General features: G+C 44.2%; 1 protein-coding gene across 29 annotated transcripts in view; it reads left to right on the top strand.

Moving 5' to 3' along the window:
* Window positions 1-24,677, top strand: part of KCNMA1 (potassium calcium-activated channel subfamily M alpha 1) — a 739,425-nt gene that overhangs the window by 491,771 nt on the left and 222,977 nt on the right. For 27 of the 29 annotated variants that reach the window (XM_058696780.1, XM_058696775.1, XM_058696773.1 and 24 more), the window contains 3 exons: window positions 9,674-9,749; window positions 11,895-12,065; window positions 13,680-13,771. In XM_058696780.1, coding sequence (XP_058552763.1) covers window positions 9,674-9,749; window positions 11,895-12,065; window positions 13,680-13,771 — 339 coding nt within the window. Of the gene's footprint in view, window positions 1-9,673; window positions 9,750-11,894; window positions 12,066-13,679; window positions 13,772-13,870; window positions 13,963-24,677 lie in introns of all 29 variants that reach the window. The other 2 variants (XM_058696774.1, XM_058696796.1) reach the window with 1 other exon arrangement.

Raw genomic sequence — 24,677 nt, 5'->3', positions numbered from 1 at the left:
CTTTATTACATCACTAAATAAGAAATTGAACCTAAACCCAAAAGCAATGGAAGCAGTGCTCTTGGAGAGGCAATCACAAACCTCATATGGCAAACAGAAAATCATTTCATTTCAAAGTACATTTTAGATGTTCACTTTCTTGCCAGTGTAGTCCCTGGGGCTTGCTTTGTGAATTGCCTTTTGGGGAATACCTAAAAACCTTCTGCCGAATGTACTGTGACTGCTTCTGTTAACTGTGTTATGATCTGGAAAACACTACGGGAGCAGGAGGAAAAATCCCCCAGAGATGCCTTTCCTGATGACCTGTGGGTTTGCAGAGCTGGTCTGAGACCAGGCTGCCTTGATGAATAAACTAATAAAAGAGGTTAGACGTACTCTAATGGAGAATAAGTACAGGCCATAAATTTCTCTTATAGGAAATTACACTTTAAGAAGCTCACTCCTAATGTTCCATTTCCTCTTAGGTTGACGTGTTTGATAAATGATTAAAAACAGGATGCTTCTGGATTTTGTGATTTATAATTAATATACCTGAATTTGGGGTGGGGGAGGGCCCTTGGATTTGGCATTGTTTTCCCAGTAACTGAGGCTGGGACTCAGCTTCCCAAACCTGTCGTATCCAACAAATGTGATGGGCTGTTGACTTCCCTCTTTGGGGTTAGTGCTTTTTGTTTGTTTATTTTGGTTTGTTTTAATTCTAAATTGGTTTTTCCTTGCTAACTATTCATCTGTGTGCATGTGGGATAAATTCTCTTTGTGTTAGCCAAGTTAAAAAGCAAATGAGCATCTAACGTAATAGAAGCCCTCTATAGTGTGTCCCCCTACTCTGCACCTTCATTACCCTGGGGTCAGAGTTTATTGATGTTGCACTTAATACTATGTAATATTATTAATATAGAATGAATATTGTTATTCTTCCTATTTCTTCTGAGTGACAGTAACCCTCGTTTCTACCTTTTTATGGCTCTTCTGTGCAATGAACTCATATTACTTTTGAAATTAAGATTATCCATAAGCCAGCAATCCTCAATGCTTACCTATGTCATAATTGTTCTGCTATATTTTTTAGGGTAGAATTGGTGCATACCCAGTGTCAAGCACAGGGACTGATTTAAGAGACACTTGTTTTTTTTCTAGAGCAGAATGTGTCCTGTGGAGTTAACCACACTCTCTAACATGGTATAGTGCCCCTCGTTCCCTGTTTCATGTTTACATCGTAAATTAGGGGGTTTTAACTCTCTGACACCAGTGTTTTAAGAATGTGCCATTACTCCAAGGAATAACATGGCGAGAACTGTGTTCTCATTTTTCTTGCATTCCACATGGATCCTTTTTGCACTTGGGAGAATGTTAAGCCATGTGAATAAAATATCTTTTTCTGGACCTTTATCAAGAGACCCACCGATTTTCCAATCCTTGGAGAAGATTCTTTTCCTTTAGGTGCAGGAAATAGCACTAATGTCTGTGGTGCACAATCCACCAAGAAGGCCACAAGTATGGGTGAGGTTCGTTCTCCCAAGGCACAGGGGAAAGAGCTGAAGCAGCCAGCAAGGGACAGAGGTGACTATAAACCAGGAGAGAGTGGCCTTAGGGAAGACTCATGGGGTGGCAGGATGCCAGGTGTCTGCTATCTTGAGCCCCAAACAGCATCTCCCCATCATCCTACTTCCCACTCAGTTAAGCTCTTTCTATGGTAGAGCGGGTTTTCATCACAACCCCCCCCCCCCCTTGGATTGTCCCTGTTCCTGCTGCTTAGGTGGGTGACTGAGTTAATTCAGCAAGCCTGAACTGACCATCTATTCGTACCAGCAGTGAGGTGGGTGCCAGGGTAGCATCCTGCTATCAGAGAGTGCATGAGGAGGGAAGAGCCAGCTGGACCTGTGGTGTGGTGGTACTGGGGTCACAGGTATATCCAGGGATGGGAGTGGGGGGCAGTGAGGCATTTTCAAGAAAAGGTCTTAGGTAAGCTTCCTAGAAAACTAGATGTCATCCAGGCAGGGGTGGGCTTGGGCACCTCCAATCATAGAAGCTGCAAAAGCACATGGGTGAGAGAACATGGCCCTTGGGGGTGCTTTGAGTAGTCTGGTGCTCCTGGAGACTAGGGGTTCTGGGGTGGGAAAACAAAAATGACATTATAGGAGGGCAGGTAAAGGCCAGACCCCAGGCACAGAAGAAAACTTGATTTAATTTATAAGAACTCAAGAGGCTTTAGACCAGCTCTTTGAGCCTATTCTCTCCTCAGGTGCCTGGTTAATCTCAGCTCTTTCCTTATGCACACCCCCAAGCCCAGATCCCAAAGGCTCTGATACAGAGAAAGGGAAGGCTTGGTTTTTGTAGGGCTTTGGACGCCAAGTGACTTTTCTGGTGACTCCTCTGTACTCTGCTGTGTTCATGATGACCTTCCAGAAGGGTGGGCGCAGCCCTGTAATCATCTTTAGGGAGATTTTGTCTGGTTTCCTCGGGTGGCCAGTCCCTACCAATCTGTGGCATTAGGTAGGCATAGAGATATTGCAAATGTGATTTGAAATAATGATTTGAAATTGCAGCTTCATTTTCTGTCCTTTGGTTGCCTTGCTTGGCAAAGAGCTGGAAGAAACAGAGCAGGGAAGTATATTGGGGAGAGAGAGAGAGAAGGAGGGAGGGAGGGAGGGAGAGACAAGAGGGCAGCAGAGTGAACAGGATGACAGAGAAAACACAGAAGAAAGAAACAGTTCACAGTTATGGGACAGCATCAGGGCCATTCCTGCCAACTACCAGCCAAAAGAGGGTCCTAATGTGCTCCTTCTCTGGAAAATGGCATCTTGAAGGGGACAGGTTCCCCTCCATGTCATCGTCTGAGCTTTGGCGGTGCCTCAGTGGCTCTGAAAACTGGCGAACAGACTCCCAGATGAGAGCAGACTTATTCTACACTCAGAGAAAAATAAGCATCTCTGTTTTAAAGGCTGTCATTCTGATCTCATTTCGTGTGTACAGGCTGATGATAAAAACATGGGTCGTCCCAACAATTTGTTTTAAGTGGCAACGGCCTTGCTGATTATCAAAGCAGACTATAGCTCATTGTAAACATTTCAACAACGTAGAAAAGCATAAAGGATAAAGTAAAACTTCCCCAACCCTTACGAACTTCCAAGTTAGGTTCTTAAAAAAAAGAGTATTCCCTATGGAGACTGCAAGGGCTTGTGCAGGTGGAGGCCACATCGTGAGGGCTCTCAGGTATCATGGATTTAACTTGGAGAGCAAGAGGGAATTGCTGAAGGGTTTAAGTAGGAGAGGAATGTGGTCAGATTTACATTTTAGAAAGATCTACTAGTCCACCAATTGTTTGATGGGTTTGAAGCATCTAAGACTGTAGAGCATTAGACCAGTCAAGGCAGTTGTCCAGGCGAGTGGTATCAGGAAATGGCCTTAGGCAGGGCAAGTTGGGGTGGAGAGCAGGCAGAGGGGCAGAGAGATTACTTAAAGGGGAAGAATTGCCAGAACCTGATTTTGCTTAGAGTTCAGAATATTCATCTCAAAGTAGTATAGTCCAAGTGAATTTTCAGGGGTGGATATCTTACATCTGTCTAGCAAAGATAATAATAAAACAAAATAAACCCATTGACACCTGGCTGTAACTTTAGCCAGAATGGAGGAAAATAGTGGACAAGCTGAACAGGGACAGATTTGCCCTTCTTTGTAGAAAGTGGATGACGTTTTTAGTGTTAACCAAAACATGTCTTGTTAAATACACTGAGGGCAAAGATGGCTCGTGTTAGCTCTGGGTTTATAGCTATACTTTCAAAAAGAGAAAGACTTTCTCTCTTCCAGTATCTATGGGGTCCTGGAAAGGTCTCTGATCTATAGGAACAGGAAGATACCTGTGCCTGCCCTTGGAAAATTCACTGTATCCAGTAATGTAAATTTCTCCAATGGCTATGGAGAACTCATGAGTTGGGGAGGCAGCAATGAAAATGGACAACATAGAAATGATTTTCTTTATGAGTTAGGTTCTCATAAGGTCATAGTCCCCTCCCTCAAGGCATGGGAAAGGGGCTTGAATCCGAATGGTTCCAGTCATTCTTGCCATTGGGAAGTTTGTGTTTGGCTCAGACCCATAGCTTTGGCCAAAAACCTATGCTTATTTCCAGTGGCCCCCTTTTGCCATGCAGAGTGCACAAACTTGGCCCTGCTACCCCATGCCTCCTCCCACAGAGCCCTGTGCAACCTGGTGAGGTTCAAATTTCAGAATATGCAGTAAGTGCACCAAGAGTTAATTTTGCATCTTTTTCACAGAGCTTTTAGATAATTACCTGGTTGTATAGTTTAATTTGGAAAGCAAATTCCTAATACTAGCGATCTGTAATGATGATAATGCCATAAAATAATCAGATTTCAGCACTGAATACAGAGTCTTTCATCATCAATGATGAACTCCACGCACAGCAAGAACTCCCTTATGCACTATTAATATCATTGTGACAATTATTTAGAAATTAGTAATCACCATATTTAGGTTGTTTTTCCAAAGCACCAAGAGGCTCAAAGGCTGCAATAGTTTTAATATCTCAAGAGCATTCCACATGGTGGTTGGTGGGACACTGCTTTCTTCAGGTTCCAAGGATCTGGAAGTTTGTAAGTGAATCAACTTGGTATTTAATTACCCTTTGAGAAAATGAACACTACACATTTTCCTTGACTTACGATGGGATTATGGCCAGATAAACTCACTATAAGTCAAAAATGCATTTAATACTCCTAACCTCTCACACAGAGCTTAGCCTAGCCTCACCTTAAATATGCTCAGAACGCTTAAATTAGCCTACACCTGGACAAAATGATCTAACACAAAGCCCATTTTATATTAAAGTGCTGAATAGCTCATGTAATTTACTGAATACTGTCCCGGAAGTGAAAAACAAAATGGCTGTGTATCGATTGTTTGCTCTTGTGATCGCGTGGCTGACTAGGGGCTGCATCTCGCTGTCACTACCCAGAATCATGAGAGAAATCAATGCGGCATATTGCTAGCCCAGGAAAGGACCAAAACTCAAAATCTAGTTTCTACTGAATGCAGATGGCTTTCACACCATTGTAAAGTCAAAAAGTCATAAGTTGAACCATTGTTAAATCGAGGACTATTTATACACGTTTTTCTGAGATCTCTCCCTTTGCTAATGGCTACCTGTTCCTCAACTGCTTCTCATGCTCCAATGTTAGCTCACACCTTGGAGGAGTAACAAGGTAGAGACAGGGGGTTTTGCTCTAGTTTGGCTTCCCATTAAGAAACTAGTTGGGAACAAGACATAATGGTGTTTCAGCCACAACAATGTTCAGTTCACTGATTGCCAGAGTTGCTTTCCCCAGTGGCTCGTTGGGTGGATGCCTTATATCTATGTTATTGTTTTTTAAATTTTATTCATTCATTCATTCATTCATTCATTCATTCATATAGGCTTCACGCCCACGTGCTTTTTGGCTACCAATCCCTTCTGTTGTAGGCAGATGGCTTTAATTGCAAGTGACAGAGTCTACTTTAAACCAGCCTTAGTAATGACTGGGATTCAAGAGAGAATTGAGCATGTGTGGATCCAGGGGTTCAGATTCTCTCATCAGGATTCTGCCTCTCTCTTTATTTCTTTTAGGTTACATTCTCAGACAGAGTTTCTCCAGGGCAGATGGCCTTCTAGAGCTCCAGACTTAATATTTTCTGCATCCAAATCTCAGAAGGAAAAAGATTATTTTTATCCTGCTCAGTTTCTGAGACATGCCTCTGATAGGCCTTACTTGGGAGCCCTTTAGAGCCGGGAGCTCCTCCATCAGCCAGTGTGCCTCAGGCCACCCAGGTAGAGGGAGAGGTGGGAACCTTTGAGCGCTAGAGGCTGAGGACTGGGCTGTCCTTGAGGAAGAGATATGGGACAAAACAAAGAACAATAAAAACAGCTGTGTACTGCTTCTCCGAATTACCGCGTTAAATAGGATTTGGATCAGACAGGCCTGGTTAGACTATTAAGTCCACCACTTACATGTTCCGACCATGTCTTCTCAGGCAAGCTGCTTAAGTACACTAAGCCTCAGTTTATTTGGTTAGTGAGGACAGTGATCGTACCTATATCAAAAGGTAAATGGTAAAAATCTGAAGAAAATAAAGAACCCAACAAAGTGCATAGCACATAATAGGGATTCAATAAATATTGGCAATTTTTATAGGCAATTCTCATAATCTGGCAACTCTAGAAATGACCAAGAATGACAGAGTAGACGTTTTTATTGTTTTTTTCTGTTTTTGAACCAGAAAGGAGTCATTCCACACATTTCAAGAGATCAGTATCAAACAAAATTAAAAATATTTGGTTATTCTTTCCTTGAACTGTTAGAACCAACTCTAGAAAACTAAGACCATGGGTTCCTCTGCTCAGTTACTTAAAGAAAAGAAGATTGAAGAAAAAGGCAAACTGGACCCTTGTCTCGTGCCTGTCCTAGAGCCACTGATCTGACCTCCACTGAGGGGCTTCTCCCTCAACCCCTGTGCTACCTTGGACTGCAGCCCACCCCGCCTTCCTCTACATGGTGACCCCAGTGTAGATGTAGTTATCAGAATTTTTCCTTTCCATTCTCTTTTGTGGCAGTTCAAGAGGTTAATCAGTGTGTCTACATAGTCTCTCTCCTCCGTGGAGCAGCTATCTCTGACCTTCTCCTATCCTATGCATAGAGCATGGGGGGAGACACAGCTTTGCTTTAGCAATCAAGGAAGACTTTCTGACAGATGCCAGGCTGTGACTGTGTAGCGGCCAAGAGGGCAGACTCAGCAGCCAAGCTGCCCCCGCTCAAATCCCAACTCTGGTGCTCACCATGTGAGCTTGGGTTTGGATGACTTCACAGAGTCATTGTGAAAAGTAGAGGAGTTAATACACTCAAAGCACTTAGAACAGTGAGCTAATGGTAAGCACCATAAAGGAACCATAGAAGTGTAAGCCATTACTGTTAACCGTGATCTTAAACTCTCAGGATTTACATCATCGGATCCCCGTGAGGAAGAGATGGGAGAGGGCAGAAAACAATCTGTCAAGGATAATGGGCTGAACTACCCTGTGAGTGGCGTTCAGCCACTATAGGGAGACTGAAAGAGGCAGAAGATAGACTTTGTTTCTGCAAGATGCAGTTAGGAACATGAGACAAAAGCAATCCAAACAACATTACAGAAGATGTCTTAAGACACTGGGATCGATTACCAACAAGTGCCTGAAAGTAAGAGCCATGAGGAGTCACCTTGTATTGCAGGTGGGGGACCATATTAATGAGGACATGGGGATTGAACCAGGCTCTGAAGAAAGGGAAATATTTGCATTGATGGGAAGGACCACCTATGATAGTAGCATAAACAAAGATGTAATACCCGGGTTTGGCTGCTACAGAAGTTTCAAGAGTTTATGTAGAAGAGGGTGGTGGCTAAGCCTGCAACTTTAGCCAGTGTTGAGGATGGAAGGAGTTTGGACATAATAGCATTTAGCCAACAGGGAGTCTTTGGACAGAGAAATGACCTGCTGATGACAGCGTTCAAGGAGCTGTACTCCAGTGGGAGTGAGCCTGGTGAAGCTAAGTATGGAGAGTGCAGAGGAAGGGACCAATTCATTCAGTACTTATGCATAGAGGCCCTATTATGTGCCAGGGACTCATGTTCCCAGGATCCAGACAGACAAGGCCTGTGCTTTCAGGATGCTTAAAATGTAGTGAGTCCCAAATGATCCACTCAGGGAACACTGATGGATGCTGAAATTATTCAGCATGAGGTTTTTAGAGAATAGGATGTTCATATAGTCTCAGATTCTTGCTGCACAGATGACATATTAATTACAAGGAAGTGGGCTCTTCTTGGTGGCAAGATTTGATGTTCCCACCTTAACCAAATGACTGGGCCTAGTGTAATTGAGTTGAGATTTTCTGATGTGATGCCATCCCAGGTAGATACTCTTAACAGAAGCATATAAACAGAATCTTGTCATGGGGGAACGATTAGACAAATCAGAATATGGGACATAAATAAGGCAGCTGACCTGAGTGTAAAGAAAATTAAATGTCTTTGAAAACAAACAGAAAGAGTTGGGCGGCGGGGGGGGGGGGGGGGGGTAGGTATAGATTAAAGGAGAACAAAGCAGGGATTGGCAAACGATATAGGCCAAGGGCTAATCCAGCTCACTGCCTGTTTTGGTAAATAAAGTTCTGTTGGAACACAGACACATTCGTTCTCCTGCTTCTATGCAACAGCAGCAGAGTAGAAGAGTTGCTACAGAGATGCTGTGACCCACAAAGCCTAAAATATTTACCACCTGCCCCTTTATAGAAAAACTTTCAAGACCCCTGGAATACAGAAAGCAACATAATAACCAAATGCAGTCCCTGAATCTTGGTTAGTTCCTGTATCAGGGTGAAAAAATGAAAGCATCAATAAACAATTTCAGGGCAACTGGAAAAATTCAAATAAAGAGTGCATTTTAGATGACGTTCCTGGATTCATGTGAATTATTTTAGGTATGACAGCTGTAGTGTGGCTGTGTTGCATGGTTTCCTTATGTTTTTTAATTTTAATTTATTTTTATTTTTTATTTTTTATTTTTTTTTTTTATTTTTTTTTCAACGTTTTTTTATTTATTTTTGGGACAGAGAGAGACAGAGCATGAACGGGGGAGGGGCAGAGAGAGAGGGAGACACAGAATCGGAAACAGGCTCCAGGCTCCGAGCCATCGGCCCAGAGCCTGATGCGGGGCTCGAACTCACGGACCGTGAGATCGTGACCTGGCTGAAGTCGGACGCTTAACCAACTGCGCCACCCAGGCGCCCCTTTTTTTTTCTTTTTCTTTTTTTTTTTTTTTTTTTCAACGTTTTTTAATTTATTTTTGGGACAGAGAGAGACAGAGCATGAACTAATTTTAATTTATTTTTAAAAAATATGTATTTATTTTGAGAGAGAGAGAGAGAAGAGTGCAATTTGGGGAGGAACAGAGGGAGAGAAGGAGAGAGAATTCCAAGCAGGCCCTGCACTGCCAGCATAGAGTCCAATGCAAGGCTTGAACCCACAAACCGTGAGATCATGCCCTGAGCTGAGGTCAGATGCTTAACCGACTGAGCCACCCAGGTGCCCCTCCTTATTTTTTTTTAAAGTTTATTTATTTTGAGAGAGAGAGGGAGGGAGAGAGAGAATCCCAAGCAGGCTCCGTGCTGTCAGCACAGAGTCTGACATGGGACTTGAAGTCACAAACCGTGAGATCATGACCTAAGCATCAAAGTTGGATGCTTAACTGACGGAGCCACCCAGGTGCTCCTAGAGACAAAACAAATGTACAAAACTGTTAATTGATCAATCTAGATGAAGGGCATATAAGTGTTTATTATACTTTTCTTTCCATATTTCTATAGATATAAAAATGTTCAAAATAAAATTTAATTAAAAAAATTTAAACCCAATGGAGGGGTTAATTTAGGGGTCACTTTTAGTGGCCCAGATGTCATTTTTCTGTAGGCTCTGGCCCTACCTAGCTACTGATGCTGTCTTCTGGGACATTTCTTTATGATGGAGGAAACACTGGAGAGTGAAGGTGGGCTGCCTGTCCCCTAAAGATTGCTGTCACTCTGGAAGGCAGCCCCAGCATGGTCTTTTTTTTGTAACTTGGGGATTTTGCTTATTGTCTCTTTTGCACAGTAATTCCATCAAGCTGGTGAATCTGCTCTCCATATTTATCAGCACATGGCTAACAGCAGCTGGGTTCATCCATTTGGTGAGTATCCTTGAAGATGCTTCAGCTCTGGCTTTTCTGCAACAGGTACCCCCCCCCCCCCCACACCGTATCATTTTATTACCTGAAATTTTTCTCCCTGAAGAGAAACTTCAGCCTAGCTGAAGAATGTAAGAGAAGGAGAGGCAACTGCACAATTGTCTGGGTGTCCAACCCTATACCCCAAACTAATTCCGAATGGTGAACGATGTTCGCTCCATTAACCTGCATTTTTCGGCTCACCGGGTTGGGGGGATTTTTCATTCTGTCTGCAGTAACTCCAGGCAGCCACAAGATGGCAGTGCTTCCTCAGCCAACACTTGAAAATGTGTTGGTGACAAGGTTGAAAGTTTGACCCACATCTCTTAATGAACAACAAATTCAGATCCCTTAATTTCCCTCCACTTCCCCCTTACAAAAAGCTACCTTCGATTCTTTTGCCTGATTGCTTGTCAAGTTATTTTGTATCTCAAAAATGTTAATTCTTTTAAATTAATGACTCTTTGAAAGGCTTATATTATTAAGTCAAGCTATTCTCACCTCCTGGAGGCCGACTTTTATCCCTGCTTTTAGGGAACACAGCTTTTGTTGGAAGCATGTTTCATACAAACACAAACTGTTAAAACTGGAAGGAGCCTCATCTAATTCTGAAGATTTGAGTAAAAGTGCCTTTCCCTTGCTGAGGAAAGCCTCTATCTGCGTTAAGTGAGGGGAAGGGTGCATTTAGTTACCTAACATCACTGGGGTTTATGTAATTACCATGCAGAGGAAGGCAGCCTTGCATGGAAGCTGGGGCTCTCACTAGTAGATCTGATGGCTCCCCACCCACCCCTTTGTGTTGTTGGAATTCTTGGCTGAAATCACTCTTAGTAGGTAATCACCCCAATCACAAATGTGGTCTTTGGTAGGCCAGTGAGCTCACCTTACTATCTTGTGAAGTCGCTTCTGCTTCACCAGGAAACCTCCACGAAAATGACACGCTGGGATCAAGAAGTCATGTGTGAGAGAGGCTAAGTTCTGGAACCTTTCTGCAGAGGAAGAGCGGGAGGCCTGGGGGATTGGAGGCCTGGAGGCTCACTGCCCACAGGGGCTGTGCTGGTAGAACACTGGCAGGGTATATTGCAGGGTTGGGATCTGGGGTAGACCTGGAGGCCCAGCCCACCCATCTCCCTCTCTCCCTAATTCTCTCTCTTGCCTACCTCACAACTTGTTGGTGGATCAAATTCGATGGGAAGTGTTTTGTAAAGTCTAAAGCAGAGATGGGCAGCCTGCACCCCTGGGGCCAAAGGGCTCCCAATTCATCCACGCCCCTTTAGTGTAAGTATTGCTTCTGGCTGATTCACCTTCTGCAGAGTTGAGTTGTTGCTACAGAGATCACAAACTGTGTTGCGCAGAACTGAAAATGTTTACTATCTTTTCCTTTACGGAAAAAGCTTGCTGACCCTTGGTCTGACGAGTTGCACAAAAGCAAATTGTTCTCATGAGCTTGATTTTCGTGCTCTCAGGGAAATTCCTGCCATTTGCAGGGTAGAGCCATCCCTGACATTCTGCAAAGTCAGGAGAGCAGAGTCAGACTCCGAGAGATGCTGTTTGGGGTCCGGGTGTAAGATCTGCATGAGGGAGGCCCACCGGGCAATCGCCTTGGTCAGAATGATGAAAGGACGAGGCCCTTTGTGGGAGAGTTTAGAATTTCTTTGGGAGTGCATGAGCCAGGCCCTCCGAGACTGAGCAGGAACTCACAGAGAAAGGTCAGGGCAGGGCTCTCTGGCTCTTCCCTTGAAGAGGATACTGTAAAACGTAGCCAGGGGCAATGCCTTAAAATTCAGCTGGCTTCAAATCTTTAACAATGAGAAGAAAACCTAGGGATATTTACCTTTGTTTCTTCCCCTCTTTGTCCCAATCAGCTAGGAAGATATGTTTCTGTTACAGCCTCTCCACTTTCTCTGTTACCTGTCTGGGGTGGGGGAGTGGGGCAGTAGGGCGATGGGAAGCTGGATTCTGAGTCATCACTACAGAACTTACCCGGGCAGCAGACACCTTGTGTTGAGGTGGCTGTGTATCCGGAAGCAGCCCGCTGGAGTTTTTGTGTCCCTGGTTTATCATATGTATATAATATCATCCTTTTTCTTCCCTGTCCCCTTGCTTTAGGTGGAGAATTCAGGGGACCCATGGGAAAATTTCCAAAACAACCAGGCTCTTACGTATTGGGAATGCGTCTATTTACTCATGGTCACAATGTCCACTGTTGGCTATGGGGATGTTTACGCAAAAACCACACTTGGACGCCTCTTCATGGTCTTCTTCATCCTCGGGGGACTGGTAAAAGCTCTTTATTATGATGTTGATTTTTATGGTCATTAATATTTTCCGTTATCCATTTCTTTAAAGCTTTGTATTTTGACTGTTTCTTCATTGCAAGCAAGTGATTGCCTTAGTGTTACAATCAGACCGAGTCCATCCAAATGCAATGGTGGCTTTACTGCATATTTCTTTGGTATATGAGACTTGTTCCCCAGAGACCCAGGCACACTGCCCTTGTCAGGGTCAGCCTTTTCACCAGGAGGAAACCTAATTGTCTTAAGAAAGTGATGCTCACTTATTAAGTGAGAGTGTCTGTTCTTTAGTAATATGATTCAGAAGCTGATACCCTCTGCAAGGACAGTTGCTGTCACCTGACCCAGTAGATGCTATAGATACTCGGTAGACAGTTTGCGGTTTCAAGAGCTCCCCCACATCCTTCACGATCCTCTCCTAACTTCCAACGAACACTGTGGCCGGGGCCTGCCCCAGAGAGTAGGGTCCCCGCAGAGGATGGAAAGCCTACTGGTCTCATGCAGGTGGACATCATTAGGTGAGCCGAGGGTGGTTTTGTAAAGAACCAACCAATTCCATTATGCAGCAACACATGGGATATTTTCCCTCCCCCTTTGTAAGTCAGAAGGTTCTGCTCTTTGCTTTTCTGGTCTTTGCAGGTCATAACAGTCAGTTAGGATGTAATTTTTGAAAGGGGGATTTCTGGCAGCATATTGGGGATTGCTGCATTTTGTCTTTCAAAGTAACTTAGGTGAAGTTTAGATGTTTGCACTGTTATGTGGTAAGTGATTAGAATCCTACTTCACACACAGCTTTCACATGTGTCCACGGCACATACATTTGTACTATGCATATACATCTCTCTGTTCTGTATGCATACGACATATATACATTTTAAAAATGTATATTAAATGTACATGTGCGTGTGTAAGCTAACACAAACATTTCCTCAGCATCAGGGAGGTCCCTGTAGGTAATGAGACCCACTTATCCAGCCACAAGCACAATGTTTGTTGGGCAAAACATGGCAGTTTTGTGTTTCTCCTTTCTTCTCCACCCCCCACATGATTTCCTAAATTTACCTTTTGTGCTTTTTAGTGATTTTTTTTTTACTGGATAAGTTTATATTATTTTAATCTTCTTTTGATGTTTATTGTCTTTCATCACTCATAAAGGCATTGATTCTCCTGTGAATTTTAGCTAGAAAGAAAGGTCTTCTCTTGCAGTTTTGTGTGTGTGTGTGTGTGTGTGTGTGTGTGTGATTTCACCAGCATGCACCCCCTTTACTGACTTTCCTTTAGCAAGAAGCGCTAGATGTCAACTTATTTATTCCTGTCTCTTTTGTATTTTTGTCGACTGCGATTTTTTTATTTTTGTTTTTCTTTTTTAGTTGTCCGGGTTGGTTAATGTTTGTTTCGTCCTGTGTATTTTCAGGAGCTTGCCCTTTTTGTGCCTTTATTTTTACAACCCACCACAGTGGTATATACCTTTGCAGTTCTAACCCCTTTGTGTTTTCGGATCTTAGTGTTCCGACCCCCCCCCCCACCCCCTCTGAAAAGGTCACCCCCTTTCTTTGGCCTGTCTTTTCAGTCTCTCTTCTGTCTCCTGTCTTCTCCTCAGGCCATGTTTGCCAGCTACGTCCCTGAAATCATAGAATTAATAGGAAACCGCAAGAAATACGGGGGCTCCTATAGTGCGGTTAGTGGAAGAAAGTAAGTATGCCAAGAGGTTTTGCTGCCTGTGCTGCGGTAGAATCCTCTCTGCATGCCATTTTTTTTTTTGGCTCTTGTTTCTTTGTTTCATGCATGTAGGCAATGTTTGCCCGCTACGTGCCCGAAATTGCTGCTCTCATCCTGAATCGGAATAAATTCGGCGGGACTTTTAACAAACATGGAGGCAGAAAGTAAGTCAGTTACATCAGAAAAGATGTGGTTGAGTGACTTTCAAGAGGCCCTATGGCGGTGACACCTGAATCCCGCCCCTCCCTCCTCCTACCCAGGTGCTTCTGTGAGGGAAGGGCCACATTCTGTGTGGGGTATGACGTCACCTGTGGACTGACTATCCAGACCTGTGCCCCCCTGTTCGTGCCTTTCTTCTCCACCCGTCTTTCTGAGAGACCCACTGTGTTTCTCCTGGAACGGGTTGTAGATTACTGGGCCTGTATCTTCTGTTCTAATCCCTACCAAGTAAACCAAGCTCATTCAACTGGCTTAGTGATTACATTCTGGTGCCCCAGACTAACGTGATGCCATCCTATGGGGTTGTTTTCGTGCAGCAATAACATGGGATCATACTCCAGCAGGGAAGTCTTAGGGAGGGCAAGAAAAAGGTCACCTTGCCTGCTGTAAAGGCATCATGGCAGCCAGGAAACCAATTCTCTTTAGCCAGGAGGCACCGAACGTGTCCTCAAAGGGACTCATTACTCAGCTGAAATTCCTTCTGGGCAAGACATATTACATTTATGGTATGTTAGGGTACCACATGCTATTCCTGATGGTCTTTTGTTTGACTTCCCATACATCAATGCTTTCTTCTTGGGGACTATTTCAGTTTGTGTTCAGATCGTTTTATTGATATCAATACCAGTGTCTGGGTTCGTTATCAACCTGAAATTTGACTCCTGAGTAAATGGCAGGGCCTTACCATCTCTGTCTTCTGCCAGAGCACTGTCTTGGGAGGAGAAGGCCTCCGGAGAGGCAGGGCTGGTGGCAACCATTTTTTACTTTTTTTTTTTTTTTTTTAACTTGGGCACTCAGCCTTGTTTTTGTTGTTTCTGGGTTTTTTGTTTTAACTTCCATAAAGTAAGAGGTATATAGCTTTAAAGTACAGCTCAAGGGATTTGTACCTATGTACACACCCAGTGATTACCATGCAGATGAAGATGAGAATATTTTCATCACTCAGGCCCCTTCCCGGTCATAGAAGCTCCTATCACATAACTAGGTCCCCCTCCCCCAGTACATTTTCAGATGAACTCTTGAATAGCCTATTTTGCTTTTTAAGAGAAAATAAAACTATAGCATTGCCCTTCCCCATCCTCCACCCCCATCTCCTCTGGGCCCAGTAATCATGTTGGATGGAGCAAACCTCATCTCCTGTCGGTGATTCCAGTGCATCCTGAGCTCAGGTGTCCTGTCCTTCCTTCAGAAAATGAAGAGGTGGAAAATAAAAAGACTCATTTTCTTGAACTGCCCACAGGACACCAGTTTCCTTTCAAAGGAACAAAGGACAGTGAGCGAGAGGAGGCCAGTTGGCGTCTCGTCTGTAGAGGCAGCACGTTCCTCCACCTTTCCTCTAATGGAGCCCTCCTCTCCCTATTATCTTAACAACCCTGGATGAGATTAGAACCAAGCTGTTCTGATTTCTGGGCCATTGGTTGGATCCAAAAGGCCAGATAAGTCCAGAGATTCCCATTGGTCATTTATTCCATTGCCAAGAGAAAAACAGCTCCTCTGTCCATTTTGCCTTTAAGGTGTGAACAGGTCGCCATAAAGCAGAAGGCATTCTGAGGGCATGGGCTCTCTTTATTCCTCCCACCCCACTACCTCGGCCAGCATTTCCTTGTCACTGCCCCCGAAGAAGCCAATAAAGTCAATTGCCCCCAAGTCTATGCTGAAAATACTTCTTGACTCTCCCTCCAGGTAAAATTTTTTTTCCCTCTAGTTTCCCTAGTCCAGTGCGGGTGGGCCTGGTGGCGGGTGGCTTTTGTTGGTGGGCATCCCAGATGAGGACTGAGACCAGCAGTCACTCACCCACCCCTGGTCTGATCCCATCATCTTTTTGCCGTGGCACCTCCACTCAAACCCCCGAGTGCTGATGACTTCAGATCACAGACTCCCCACAGCTTTTGTTCTGTCTCCATCTCTGTCATCATTTACCACCGGCTTTTAGCCTGGTGTTTTCTCTGTCTCTTTTTTTCGTCTCCCTTTAGGAAAATACACACTTTGCTTTTAATGTTCTCTTTGGGTCTCTGATGTCCCCCGACCCTGAGGACAGAGAGTCGGTCCTGTCATCAACACTGGGACCGTTCACTTTACTTTACGCATTGTTTCCTGGTTCAAAAGCTAATTACTAAGTAGTTTAAAGAAGCCCTTTGGTCACTTAGATCTTTCATCAGAAAATATAAGCTTGGGAAAGGAACGGTAATAAAGGGCCATTAGCACCCTTTGTTTGATGTTGTTTTTCCAGTCAGTAGAACAAGATTGATGAAATGTTATGTTTGGCCAAAATTTGAGTTTTCATTTGGAATTCAGTGTTGAGAGAATGGGCTGTCAGAATCAATAAGTTTTCTTTCGCTTGGGATATGGGCATGTGGTAGTAATTAGCAATATAAGGTCTTTAGTTGAGCAACCAAGCATGGATTCTGGCAGCAAACATAATGAGAAACTACAGTTGTTCTATTTCTAACGTCAAAAAGTTTCCAGATAAAATTAAATGCATTTGCAAAGGGAAAGCAGCTAAACTTTGTTGAAAGATAGAGCTCAGACTCTTAAAATAGCGTGCTTTGCCCTGTGTTTTTGTGTATGCAAAAATACATGTGCTGTATTCATGGATACACGTATGTACACTCTTCTCCCCAGGATTTCATCAAGTGAGTGCCCAGAATGTAATTAAAACATATACATAGTTAAGGGATTTGTTTACACATGCATATCTTACTCAGAAATACTCTAACAATGCATTAACTTGTCAGAGAATTTAAGGTAACTTGTGACCCAAAAGCTATGGAGACACACAACTTTGAAATCTAAAGATGATTTAAAGTAAACACACACACACACACACACACACACACACACACACACACACATTAGGCAGAAAAGTTCAGGGTTTTGTTTACGCAACACCCAATTTCAGGATATTGGAGAACATGGAGGTTTTGTTGGCACCTCATTTTCGGTTTTGATCAATGTGTTTGACATAATGTGAACACTTCATATAGCATCCCCGGCACGTCCTCACCGTCAACATGGGATCAAAGGCCTGGCCTGGCTTCCTCCAACATTCACTTCAGTGTTCCTCACTTGACCTCCCACAGGACATCCAGAGCCAGCAGTAGATGTGGGGACATGTCAGCTATTCTCTATCTTATTATGATGCATCAGGGCTCCTAAGAATAGGAATTGGGTGTCAGTGACCAGAGGTTCAATGAGTGGCCTTGGCAGGCAGTCTCTGTGGGTTGGAGGTCTTGGGGACAATTGTCCTCTCGGGCTGAGACCCCAGGTCTTATTCAAAAGGGTAGCCTGCCTACAGCCCAGCTGACACCCGGGGTCGATGCCTCCTCCTTCCCTTCATGTAAGGCCAAAGCTGCTCAGAGGTGGGGGAGCAGCGGGGTGAGGCTCCCATGGCCTTTGGGTCCCAGCTTGCTCTCCTTCCTCCCATGGCCCTTGCTGTTCCCCCCTGAGATTTCCTCTCTGCGTGTGACTCAGCCACTCCTGGTTAGTTTATGAGAACTGACAAGATCATGGTCTGAGGTCACATGGCCAAGGGCCATGGAAAATAATCAGCCACAGAGAGGAATCCATCTGTTGTAACCCCCTTGTTAGAGGTGGCCGGGCCAGGGAGCCATCCAGACCTTGTGTTTCCCATGATGGGCTTCTGGGGCCCCCAACTGAGGCAGTCCTAGGCCAGGTGTTTGGGACAAGGAAGAATGGGATAGCTTTGGATTATTCTACTGATTTCTGTAGCCAAATGCTGAGAGGACACACAGAGAGGACAAGGTATAATAGACGACAAGGAGAAGGCAAAGGGGACCAGGGAGGTGAATGAAGTCTTGAAGGAGAGGTTCTGTGGCTGAATGAGGAGGCTAGGCCTCTCTTCTGGTTGAGGGAACCATTGTCACAGACTAAGCTAGCTCTAATTTCAATTCAGGAAAGTTGTTTGTGAAACTTAAATACTGTGGCTTCTCTTAGAACTCTTCTTTATATAGACAAAGCTTGGGTCACAAGCTTTTGGGGGTACTTGTAGATGAGAAGTGACTCGTTACAGCCCAGAGCCCTAAGACTGCCTTCTCTGACAGTAAGAATACCTACACACTTGCATATCGCTTAATTCTCACAGCAACCACCAAAGGGAAGTATTATCATCTCCATTTGCAGTGGGCAAGGAAACTGAGGAACAGAGAGGTTATGTGACTTGCCTGATGTCACACAGCTAACAAAGGGTGCATCTAGGGTTTGAACCAAGGGGCAATCTGCTTCACTGGGCCGTGCTGCCTCTGAAGATCATCTCCTGAGACCCCTTTTTGTTCTGAACCTCATGATCCTATGGTTGTTCTTCCACCTCTACCCATAAGTGGGGCCACAACACCGTGCACATGATGGAAAGGAAGAGAAATGCACGAGTATCACTGTGGTCCTGTGTTTTCCTTCTGCTCACCTACTGCCTCTAAGGATCCTCGCCCCATCCCAAGGGCAAAAAGGTGGGGAGGGGACTGAACCGTCTCTTCCTTGATTTTTCTCATTTGGTTAGACTAGGAATGTATTTACCTCTTGTACACTTGTAACAATGAGGGGCTCTCAAGGATAGACGGATCATTGACCAAAATTATGCCTTATTTGTGGGTCTCAACACTTTCAGCCTCTTCCTGGGGAGCTCACTTCCTAGGTTACCAGCCATGGCAGATTGTAGTGATCTGCCAGATGCAGACGCCCTCCTAGGCAGAGTCTACCTGCATGGCATCTTAAGAAGAGCATTCCCTGCCCTGGCAGACATATCCACCTGGCTTCCTTCGGTTTAGAGAACTTCTTTGGTGGTGGGTTCTTAACTGTCAGTGAAAATTAAAGTAGCAGGACCTCCCTCCCTCCCTCCCTCCCGCCTGCCCCGAAAGTCCTCTGCAAGATCCACTCTCTAGGTTTATTGCAGAGCTGTAGGTGGAAGTGTTACCCTCAGGAGGCTGGGTCTTCCTGGGGGGAGTAAGGCAGTCTGCCTTCAACATGGCCTCAGGATTGTAAAAGGGAGCCCTAAAGCCACAGAGGTTGGCAGAATGTATCATGCTTTTCCACTTAAAAATGAAAACAGAGTACTTTATTATGTTCTTTAATGTGGTGGTTATATTTTAAAGAGTTTTCAATAATTTAGATAAGAACTTCAAGAGCTAAGAAATACTAGAGCACAGTTAGTTTCCTGCCTCACTCTCCGTTCCTGTTATCATTTCCACTTGCTCATTTTCAGTCCACGGATGTTCACTGAGCGTCTCTGTGCCTGGCACAATGAGGGTTGTGTTGGATGCCAAGGATTCGGTGGTGAGCAAGCAACCCGTGGGACTTGTCCTCAAGGACATTACGGTCGCCAGGAGGTTACAGGCAATGAGCAAGGCTATGACTGAAGAAAATACCAAGTACAAATGTTCATACATGTGGCAAAAATGAACACAAAAAAGACTAAGATCCTATTATAGAGCAGAACAGGGGTGACTTACTGTAAAGAGGTCCTGGGAGGTGACCTTTCAGAGGAGGGGATGTCACAGCCTGTTCCGTGGCTGTGCACCCCAGCTTTTGTTACTCCTAGGCTGAGAGGAGTCAACACCCTAGTTTTAAAATTCATATCACACGGACTCCGCTTACAACCATTGGTCTTTGGTCCTACTACTGTGGTCCTACAACCATGGAAGTAAGTCTTAAAATCTTATTTTCCTTTCAGGCTCTATTTCGCCTGTATAGTATACTCTCCACAGACTTACCAGGAGAGGGTACCCTGCGTATCTTCCCTGGTTCCTTATTAGTGGGTTCTTATTAAATTCTGTGTCTCCTCATATCAGAAATGGTCTCCTCATCCATCTCTCTCTGTGGCCTTTGTTCCTTTATGAGACCACTTTCTATTCCCTCCTGCCTGGCTGTCTCGAAATTCCGCTCCATTTTCTCCACCACACTCAACCTTTGCCTGCTGTGGTTCTAGACCAATTTTTGCTTTTTCAAAGAATTAGAATCTTAAATGATCTGCTGTGCCCAAACAGGCATTACCGATGACCCTTGATCAACATGGGCTTGAACCGCACAGGTCCACTTACACGTGGATTGTTTGAGATAAATACAGTATAGAACTGTGAATGTGTTTTCTCTGCCTTAGGATTTTCTTAACATTTCCTTTTCTCCAGCTTGCTTTATGGTAAGAATACAGTCTGTGCCATATGTAACACATAAAATAGGTGTCAATCGACTGTTTATGTTATTGGTAAGGCTTCCAGTCAATGATAGGCTATTAGTAGTCAAGTTTTTGGGGAGTCAAAAATTACATGTGGAGTTTTGACTTCACAGGGGTCGGTGCCTTGACCCCCATGTTGTTCAAAGGTCAAGCATATTTCTTTATAAAGACTCACTCAGTCCACCCCATAGCCATCCCCCCAACCCCAGCCTAGGGGAACTAGCGTGAGTCATGCCTTCACCGTCCATTCCACGTGTGATTATTGAGTGCTTGCTACACACAGGCACTGGGTATAAATGTACTTCTTCAAACCCATGAAGATTTCCAAATATGCCACATCTCTCTTGAGCTATGCATTATATTATTTGGCCACTAAAGTGGCTGGGGAGTTCAAAATCAGAGCTTATTTAAGCCTCTCCTCTTGGTTCCCAGAGGTGACCGTCTTCCTATAATAACATTTCCATGTGTACTTTTTCTGATAAGGGCTGACTCCAGCACTTGGGAATAGGATGTGGGGTTAATTCATGTGGTATTGTCTTGGGCCAAGTACCATGGGCCTCCTTTCATTTCCCGTCTACGTACAGCTTGGGCAACACTCACTCTCGCTTCTGCAAAGCCTGACGTGGCGGGTGGGGGGTTACTCCTGGAGAGACTGTTTCCTATAAGGTGCCATTTATGATTTCTAGATCACAGACATCACTCTGGTTGAAATGTGACTGAGGCTTTGCATTTCACACAAACGTCTGTCCTTTGACAGGGAAGCCATTCAGTCCTCTCCTTGCATGGCCCATGTGATTCCCAGCCTGAACTCCCAGCAATGTTTTCAGATTCCTAGATTTTAAAAGCCATAAATTAGCAAATCATCAACATATCACCAGGAAGGATCATCTGGTAGCCATTCTAGTCAGAAGGAAACACAGGCCCCAATAACTGATCTTCACAAAGATAGGAAGAACTGTAGACAGACAGATACAGTAAATAGGAAGACAAACAGATAATTCAAGTTGACAGACCATCTTGGACTGATTAGACATTCTGCTTTGATTAACATTAAACTTTTGAGGGAGGAAAAAAGAATTGAGATTGCCCTAATACTTTGGAAAAATGACCCCTTTACTACTTCTGAAATTCAGAACCGAGGGGCAGATACCGAAAGCAAGTGTCATTAGATGCTGTATTGTATAATGTAACATGCTAGGTATTCTTTTCTGATGAGAGGGGTCTTGGTGGGTGTGGATGTGGGCGCTTCTTTCTTTGCATCTGCTTTGGATTCTTGTAAGCCACATCTTCAGCCCCTTTCAAACTTGAAGCTCTATTTAAAGAGACTTGGATGCATATTAAATCAATTTCCTGATAATACCTAATGGAGTGAAGGCTTGCCCCACCCTCCCCCCTCCACTTTCTTGCTGTCTCTCTTCCTTTCCACACACTTTTCAAAATGTTCCAGCTATTGTTCTGAAAACAAGAATAGAAATGTAGGTGGGAGATGAACTGTGTACCTAAAAAAAAAAAAAAAGTCATATTCAAACCCAGACTTTTGCTCTCAGATAGTCTTTCCTCCATAAAAAAAAAAAAAGAAAGAAAGAATTTTGAATATGACTTTTCTAATTATAATCCCTAGAGAATCTTTCTGCTCAGCCTCATGTTTGATTGGGTGAATCCTCCCTGGGTAGTTTCCAAATCTAAACAACAAACACCACCATCCGAGAGTAAGTTTCACCATGTTTTCTGTCTTCCTGCTATTCATTTCTTGTGTTGGAAGCCTTTCCAGAGCCACACAAAGTGGTTCCTAGTAGACTTGGGTGTGGCCCACTGCTGCTGCCATCATACACTGAAAATAAACCAGGAAACTCTCTAGCTGTCCAAGCCCAGTGTCTCCTTCTAGTAAACTTACAGGCTGTTGTAATGTGAAACTCATGAAAACCTGATTCTGTGTCTCTCAGGGTTTGGGCTCCCACATCTAGTACAAGTGTTGCATGACAGTGATCTGTTCCCACCCCGGAACCATGGGGACTGCTCCAGATATGGTACCAGTTGTCAGTAAAAGCAATCTCATCCCCCCTTCCTATCCCTTCTTAACTAGGGGACATAGAGGCAGTTCGGAGGTAGATTCATGCCCGTCTCTGGCGAGGCTTTGCAACCTTAGCCACTGAACTCAAAGGCAAATGCTGGCTAGGATATAGAACAGATTTAGGAAAGTTGCCATCCCAGCATGTTTGCTCAGCTAACAAGTATGTGACCCCTTGCCATGTTCCAGTCACTGCGCTAAGTGCTGTGGCTGAAGAATGAGCAAGAAAATGTGGTTCTTGCTCTCCTGGAGCTTACCTGAGACTTTGACCAATCAGAACCATCCAAGGAACAAGTGGTAGCTAAATAGAGGCTTGATTATGTAGGGAATCATCCCAGTGAAATGCTCTTTGGCAGGAATTTTGTTCAATAAAATCATAAAGACTGCAAACATTTCAGAGGGAATGCTTCCAAAAGCATTGGATAATTCATATTGTTAAAATGTACCCTTTGGAGCAGTTTTGGGCAAAGGTAATAGCGGGGTGACTTGTGCACCTAAAAACCTATGGTTTTAATGATGGGCCCAGTAAAAGAGGGATATGGAGAGACTTGGGAAGGTGGGGAGCTGCTGACGCTACCCTGAGTGCCCCTGTGGTGTATTATGTCTCAGCAGACCCTGACACCTGTGAACTCTTCCCAGTTCTTACCTGTGTAACAGATGCTGGAGGCCAGTTGAGGCCTTTGCAAGTGTGCTGGATCTACTCAGAAGGGATTGGATAGCTAGCAGCATATGCTAGCAGGGACAACACCCTTGGGTGTGGCTGGGGAACAAGGCCAGGATGTGTCAACTTGATTGTCATTATGGGAAGGTAGTCCCAACAACATATGCTCTAGGGCCATGATGCAAGATTTACCCGGAGTGTTAGCAGGGAGGTGGGGCTCGCTTTGCACATCAAAGCTAACAGACCTCCCCTTTACCAGGGCAAAAGTAAGAGCCATTTCTGTGCTTGGACTCATTATCCCCCCATTCCGCCTTCATCCCCAAAGGGTATGGTTGACCTTGGCCTTAGTCTTCTCTTCTCTTGGTGCCTCTTATTCAGAAGCAGCATTACCAAGTAGAGACAGGCAAATCTACTTTGATCTGCATAGAGGAAAGTGCTATTCAGTGCCCTGATTTCTCTTAAGATTGGAAGAACCAGGTCAAAGGAAGATTGACTTGCTTGAAAATGGCCAAAGGCTACCAAGTCTGCAGTAAAGGGATGAATAAAATGTGGAAGGGCAAGAGTATTGGGGAGAGACACAGTGTAATTTGTGAGAGAGTCAGGCAGTTATGGAATTGCTTACTTAAGATCGGTGTATAATTCCTCTTGGGGGAAGGAAGGAAAGAAGGATGGGGAGAGAAAGAAACCCAAACAATACCAGCATACTGGGTTGTTGTGAAAATTAAGTGAGAAATTAAGGTTAAGGTAAACAACTCTTCCAGTTAGGGGCTCTTTGATTATAGGCAACAGAAACTGGTTCTTGCTAACTTAAGCAGGAGAGGAATTTTTTTAGAAGGTTAGAGTACCTTATAGAATTCAGAGAAAAATTGAAGAGCAAGATCCCAGAAAGGACAGAGTTGAGCCAGGCAAGCAGCTCTGGGACCCAGCAAGCAGAAACTCAGGGATAGTCATTATAGGGCTTTGCACGAGGATGGATCCCACTGTGAACTTAGTGTCACTCCATTCAAGGCTGAGAAAGAAGTATTGATTGGCCTAGTTTGGGCAGGGAAACTTGATTAAAGGTCCCAACACTATATCTCATTGGGGATGACTGGTTCCCCAAATTAAAAATGAGGTGCCATTGACAGAAGAGAGGGTGTGGGCTGCACATGTCAGTACAGCCAATGCCTCCTGAGGTTCTCAGAATTTATTTTCAAGACGTGGACTGAGGCTTCCTTTAGGCAACAAGCTACAAAAGATATTTGATCATTCCTTGGGCATGGCCTAATTATGGAGATGTAATTGTGATCTAGGATGGTGGAGGTGTAGATATAGACCCCTCTGGCGTTGTTTAGGTCCTAACCATCTGCATATGATCAGATGCACCTACTTTGTGCAGAAAGTTCTGTTCTGGTCAGGACATCTCAGTATTCACTGTTGGCATTCCCAATAGTCTGTCCTGTGACCTTGCGGCTCTGTTTTATAGAGGTGCCTTTGCTGCACTGTTGGGATCTATTTGCTCAGCCTTCTGCCCCTTTTTAGGGAAACTGCAAAACAGCCTGTGTCTTCCAGAATAGCTCTATTGACAGCTGGATAAGATGATTACTTTTTTCTCTTCCTCACTAGGAGGGAGAAGGCATTTCCTTTCTTTGTAATTAGCAAAGTACTAGCTGTGGCCCTGGGTAGGAAGTCTTATCTCCAAACCTCCTTGGGCTTTTTGTTTGCTTGTTTTGTTTTTCATTTGTTCTAACCAGAAATGGCTAAAGCC

The sequence above is a fragment of the Neofelis nebulosa genome, chromosome 13 (assembly GCF_028018385.1).
Source record: "Neofelis nebulosa isolate mNeoNeb1 chromosome 13, mNeoNeb1.pri, whole genome shotgun sequence".
Taxonomy (NCBI): domain Eukaryota; kingdom Metazoa; phylum Chordata; class Mammalia; order Carnivora; family Felidae; genus Neofelis; species Neofelis nebulosa.
The sequence above is the reverse complement of the archived record's forward strand: the minus strand, read 5'-3'. Positions and strand labels throughout refer to the sequence as shown.